This window comes from Patiria miniata, unplaced genomic scaffold (genome assembly GCF_015706575.1).
Source record: "Patiria miniata isolate m_02_andy unplaced genomic scaffold, ASM1570657v1 HiC_scaffold_22, whole genome shotgun sequence".
Lineage (NCBI taxonomy): Eukaryota > Metazoa > Echinodermata > Asteroidea > Valvatida > Asterinidae > Patiria > Patiria miniata.
The window spans coordinates 5,171,570-5,178,229 of record NW_024037061.1 but is presented as its reverse complement, the minus strand read 5'-3'; the positions used below and the strand labels follow the sequence as shown (position 1 = coordinate 5,178,229).

Here is a 6,660-nt window from a genome sequence, read left to right as displayed (position 1 = left end):
CACATTGTTCATCATTAAAAACATCATCATCAGAAAAAGAAATATTGTCAACAAAGTCAGCTAGGGTCATTTGGACGAAAGATAAACAATACAATACGATATACAAAACAAAAACTTAACTTAAGTAAACAGTATGTAAAGTAAACAGTATGTAAGTGGAGAAGGAACCCAAGCATGAACAAACCAGTAACAATAATTTAACCAATCACAAGGAGATTAAGATGCAAAACAAATAAATTGAAGCAATCAATTTCAAGCGAATGAATGTAATAGATAAAAAGTTCGATGTAAAAATCATAATGGATGGTTAATGCGATGATTTGCAGCAAACATAACATATACAGTACATAGATATACAGTGGAAGCATGCAGATTGATGTGATGCTTAAAGGTAGAAGTCAGCTAGTGCGCCGCCTGCACCTCTCCACTTACCGGCTACGAACCTGTACTTCATTCCCTCCTTGTTCGCTGCGGAGGCTTGTGTTGACCATTTTCTCTTCTCTTGCAGGTCGGCTCTGGTCAGGTCTTCGACTTGTCCGGACTTGTCGCTGTTGCTGGAGGATCTTGATTTTGTCCTGATAGCAGTTCAGCTTGATAAGAAGGTGCTGTGGTCTGCCGTCCATCTTTGGGCCATCACGGTGAGCTCGTTCCAGCTTTGCATCTGGCATCTTGAATTTCTCCTTGAAGAGATTGTGAGCGAGAGCCAGGCAGTCTTCAACTTTCTGCTGTGGGAAGCCGATAACCCGAAGATTATTTCTCCGAGAGAAGCGTTCCAGCTTGTTTAGCTGCTCGGCATGGTCGGCCATGGTTTTCTCAGCCTTGGCAACCACTGCAGTTATCCGGTCAAGTTCTTTTATCTTCAACTCCAAGCCGTCAATACGCTTACTCTGGAATTCAATGGAGTCATTGATATTCTGTTCCAGCCTATGTATGCAGTTACGTAACTCTTTTTGTCCTGATTGAATCTCTGTCAGGGTTTGACGGACAAGGTGTTTAAACTCGTCGGTGTCGGAAAGGGACTGCTCTGTGCTTGGGTTTGCAGACTGTGGCGATAACGTTGGTGGTGATCCAGGATCGCTCACTGATTTTGTCGTTTTCTTTCTCACCAAACGGTCTCCAAGGCTTGAGTATGTCCTTATTGACAATTGGTATGATATCTACGTATGCTGAGGCTAGGATAACGAACATACTAAGGATTTTTTACACGGAGACCCCAAAAAGCTCGTGTCTCACTTTGTCGCCATGTTCTACTGGCGACATTGAGACAAGGATGATCGAACGTGAATAGATATATTATTAGCACTCTGACTTGCCGTAGGTAAAATGTTTGGAAAAACCATTGCACTATCAACAATATGGGCCGGGTACCCATAAAACGGGAGGAATAGGAACAAAGAGGTGAATAGGGACACACATCTGAAATATATGTACCACATGCATCCAGCTGCCCAGCCATGACCCACGTGATGGGAAACAACTAACATGTACCCCTGCGTGAAAGAAAATCCGATGTCTTGGAAAACGTCTCAAATCCTAATGTTGTCAAAACATTGCATCTTGGGATTTTCTTGAGAGAACCATCTGATTTCACATCAAGACCTCACAAATATGGTCTTGTATGTAAGGTTTGAGCTGGGAAGCATTTGAAGTTGTGCTGATATTTTGTCCTTTCTTTTAAGCTTTATTTTCACGTTTTTGCAAAACAACCGTGGTAAAAAAGAGACAGGATGCCACGTGACTTTAAACCAAAGCCTGTGGCCAAAAGATATATGAAGAGCACAGTAAAGATGAGAGTTGAGCCACAGGAAAGCATAAGAACTGTATGGCATCCCCAAAACAGTCATTTTCAGGCACCTCAAGCACCCTGACACTCTTTCCATAGGTGTACAGACGATTTCTGACAAGACCTTTGGGGATCATCTCCTTAGGGAATCCAGACTAGTGCCGAATGGGACTATATATCCATTAGGCACTCGAGAGTTGAGGCATCTCGTCAAAGGTTACTTGGACAAATAAACTTTGAAACCTGTTCAAATGTAGGGCCGCAGTGAATAGGGTCAAGCAGAACCGATTCCAAAACCATTCAATGCCCGGTATTGAATGGGTGAATTCTGTCCTGAAGCAAAATAAAGACAGTGTGGCACACGCATTTGCGAGAACATAAAACGGTCACGAGATGCTTGGTCTAGATAAGCTATCAATGAATACTTCGACAACCTGGTCAAGACTTTAAACGATATAGGCCATCAGCTGAAACTCAAAAACCGGCTGTAAAATGAGTTTCGTTCCAGCAACACTGGGTCTACTTTTTTAATGCACATATGTGGGGTTTAGTACATCACAAACACTATGTCAAAAGTTCTCCAGCAAATATGCTGCAGTTTTTTTTTTACACTTCATCAAAGTTTGCCAATGTTATGTACATGTATGTATGCTAAAAACCCACATTTTCCGGTTTGAGGCCTTGCGTTGGCACTTCCAATTTCAAAACTACGCACGTACAGCACTATAGCTTGTCATATCCTACACTCTAGAAACTCCTGGGTCAGACTCAGTCTGCTCAGTCCTTTTCCGGGTCAAAAATTGACCCCTTTTGGAGTCATAAATGACCCCTTTGGAGTAAAAAAAAAGACATGTTTCTCGGTAATTTTGACTGAAATGTGTATTTTTTTTACCCAGAAAAGGACTGAGCAAATTTGGATTCAGATTCTGGGTCAATCTGACCCAGGAGATTATAGAGTTAAAAAATATCTTTTATGTACATTGACAATTGGGTCACACCGAACAATTTTTTTGAAGGTTTATAATGCAGTGGTGGAATGAGGGGGTGCCCAAAATGGAGGTGTCTTTAGAGTAAATAAATACCTGTACATGTAACCAGCAGAAGAAACAGGAAAGCAGACAAGATATGTCCCTTTAAACAAAGCAAACTAACGCATATAAAAAAATACAAAAAATGGGTGCTATGCCCCCAAACCCTCTGGATCTGCTGTGGTGAACCAGGTACGTCACTTAAAGAACCTTCTACTTGTAAGAAAGACCACCTTTTTTGGAATGAAACAGGCTTTAAATACAATTATAAATCAAAGGACCATCAGATAGAAGTCAGAGTCTGGTTTAATAATTTCAAAAATCAACCATTGTTTATTTATTTGCTACCTAATCAAAACAGCCATCTTGGTTTGGAGAAAAGCCTTAAGATCAGTCTTTTGTCAAAGAAAATTTCAGCTTTTAATTTATTGATACATTGATTAGCATCGAAAAATGCATGTATATCAATAAAAAGAAAACAAAACCATAACTCATGCTATTTTGTATGCTTACACATTAAAGAGAGTGATTTGGCTTGTCATATGTGGCTAGTCTCACTGTTAACATTCACAGAATTTGCCTTTCTACTGGAACTAATTTTTAATAATTGAAAAGAATTAAAATGAATAAAACCAACACTAATGAACAGAAAGATACAATTATGTAGTTTTGAAATCTAGAGTTACTCATTATTTTCATTATAATGTCAAATGCTAACTAGTCGTGCTGATACAACTTCAAGTAAATGTTATCACTACATCAAAGTTCTCATCAAATCTTGTGCAGTAACGGCATAACAACAGGATGGAGCATATGTCTTGCTTTCTAAGCCAAAGTTTCAGTTTTGAATCCTCCTCTGAAGTCCCCAGAGATTCAACCACACATCCAGCAGATAAAGTAGCGGTGTAGATGATGTTGCATATATTCAAGGAAAGAGACCTGTGGATATTCTCTTCTAAGCCGATATGTCAACTTATCAGTTCTGTAAAAAAAGAAAATAGTAAAATATAGACAGGTTTAGTATCTGATGATCAAAAACAATGATTACTGTGGATGTGCTTTAGAAGAAAGAAAACAAGTTGTTCAATCTAGAGTTAAATTACTAGAAAGATCACGTGCCCGATCGTTTTGCCTTCCACTGTAAATATGTAAACATTGGTAGCTATTGAGAACCAACCTTTTCAGCTTCCAAAGCAATATCCAGAGGTTTTCATTTTGAATATTCTATTAAAGTTTATTTCTGTTTGCACTCTGAATAACAATCAAAACATCTTACCGATATAAAGATCCAAGGCCAGTTCCTTCGGCTTCTAAATCATTTCATGATTCCAACAGTTCAGCAAGCTGGGACATTCTCATGAAACTAAGTTGTTGATCGGGGTTGAACAGTCAGTCGCAGAACATCTCCCTTTTCCTGACGTTCATCCTTTAGGCCTATATATATAGAATAAAATAGTAAATTCTATAAAAAGCTATTTTGCTATTTTATACAAAGGGAAAGACTACCCTCACACCTCCATAAAAGTATCCTTCAACTATGGAGAAAGAGACTGCACAACATTTTATTATGGAATTTTGTGCAGTACCCGTTGTACTTTGGCATCTTAACGTTAGACATTTATTTTCAGTGCCAGAGGTACTCGGTTTGAATCATGGAACTAAAAAAAAAACACCCTTTTTTACTAGGTTTTTCAAATAAGACCTTTGTCATTGAAGACATTTTTCTTCTTTGACTTAAGAGAATTTTTCTAAAAGGAAAGTAAAGTCCAAGAACCATTCAGTAAACAAGTGACGTACCCAACAGTCCAATGCCGTAGAGAAAGAAAAGGTGTGTTTTTATAACCAGGAATCTGTTATCATTTTGAATGGTATCTTTTGCAAGAAAATAATTTTTTCTGTGCATTTTCAGTTGACGCCATCCAAATCGATGCGGTTCTGTGCATTCACGGTGCATCGTGGTGACCACCAGCTTTGTTTTTGCATTTCGTTTTTATCGTTGTGACACCCCAGTTTCCCTCAAAGAAATTAAAACCTAACCTTACCCTTAATTCAAGACAAGTAAACCCAAACATGTTTTTTTTGTTCTTTTTCGGGGCACATAAATACACAATCGCCTTCATTATAATGACATGTAGGCCTACCTCCAACGGAAGTTCTGCTTGTTGTACTGTTGCAGCTAGCAGCTTTCCTTGAATTGAGGTTTTCATCGAAATCGAAATCCTGGTTGAGTTTGTGTGCAGCATGACACAGTTATGTAGATAGGCAATTAAAAGAAACTTGAACTTTGCCCGGAGCTTTTTCGGTGAAGAAATCTGGGTCTCAGCTGAAGTGTCTGGTTTGCGTTTTCTTGCAGCACCGAGACGTTTACTATCTATAAAAATCGCCATGGGTGAGATCGGCCGGCCGGACTGCCTTGTTTACATGCGCCGGTAGTGTATGATGTAGTAGTACTGTCATGACTGTGCAGTACGATACACTGTATATACAGACATAGCAGATCCACTGCCCACACATCGTGGGTATATTCGGCGATGCCATTGTGAAAATCAGCCACTCTTTGGCACAGGAAATGAACTTACTACCACCGGCATCAGATCCTTCGCATTTACCCCCTCAAACGTGACAGATTATGAGTGCAAACACTTCTTTTTTTCACCGGTCGATGTTTACGTTGACGCACTTTTGCCAATGGACGCTGCCATGTTTGTTAAATGTCATGACCTGCGACCTCATATCTGATGTCTAATTGGACAGTTCACGTCACGTGGTACGATGCGTCATACGCGGCGGATTTTTTTAACGTAGGCGCGGTACGTTTTTGAACGTCCACAATGGACAAATAGTCCGCTTTTTCGAGTCAAATTATCAAAAAACTGCTGGACGAAATGTGGAGAACTTTTGTAGTATCATTCTTTGGTAGTGTATTTCGGTACAACTGTTAAAAAAATTTAGACCCGCGATTGCTGGAGCGAAAAGAACGAATTTTCCAGTCCAGCTGACGGCCTGTATACCCCCAGTAAAATGGTGAATTATTATGAGACCAATCTGTCAGATGACCCTGTTACTATAGATGGAGCTTTGTCATTACAATTTCTGATAAAAATCGTTAAAATACTTCTACAAGCATTGTGTTGTTTGAAAAAAAAAAGCCCATGTAGTCCCTATTCCCCTCAGCTGAGGGTACACTAGGAGCAGTTAAGTGTTTCGTTCTGTTCCTAATCACCCCAACATCGAAGTGAATCCCCAACATCGGGGTGAATAAGAACGGTCGAATAAAATAAAAAATCCAACGTTGATGGGATTTTTTTTTTTTTTTTTTTTTTTGCTGTCAATCCAAAGTTAACATGGGTGGACATTAAATAGCACCAAAATCTCTATCACTGGCCATGTAGTAAAAATTGCGATACACTTGTATAATATACTCCCTCTTGCTGGGCCTCAGTAAGGAGCGAAACTCTACCTAGTCTTCTAAATCATAAAGAGAGAAACTTCAATATACATCTACAGCAGTTGAAAGAGGTAAAGCTGTTTCCTGCTTTACGCTTGAATAATTGTGCATGCCTTTGTTAGCAACAATGGATCCATTTCCTTGTGACGATGTTGTCATGGGGTAAAAAATAAACCTGGGAATTTCCCTTAGACCTTCGTCTGAGTTCATTTTCTACATTGTCCCAATCCACCCCGTTTAACGGCATTCAATTTATTTCTCATGAACCAATTGTACGTGCTATGTGGCTAATGCAGGTGCATGTTATGGCCCTTAATAACAGTTCAAATTACTGAAATGGCTACCATGCTGGAATAAAAGTAGTATTCTTCAAAAGATATTACTTAATTTTGCAATCAGGG

General features: G+C 39.3%; 1 protein-coding gene and 1 long non-coding RNA gene across 2 annotated transcripts; both read right to left on the bottom strand.

Annotated features, from left to right (window-relative positions):
* Positions 1–397: 397 nt before the first annotated feature.
* Positions 398–1,286, bottom strand: LOC119730211. Its single transcript, XM_038203000.1, has one exon. It carries the CDS (start codon positions 804–806, stop codon positions 429–431), a length of 378 nt encoding a protein of 125 aa, XP_038058928.1. The 5' UTR covers positions 807–1,286; the 3' UTR covers positions 398–428.
* A 1,868-nt stretch (positions 1,287–3,154) lies between these two features.
* LOC119729970 lies at positions 3,155–5,496 on the bottom strand. Its single transcript, XR_005271331.1, has 3 exons — positions 4,953–5,496; positions 4,088–4,245; positions 3,155–3,793 (listed from the first exon to the last, which is right to left on the bottom strand). It is a non-coding gene; the product is annotated as an uncharacterized LOC119729970 (long non-coding RNA).
* Positions 5,497–6,660: the final 1,164 nt, after the last annotated feature.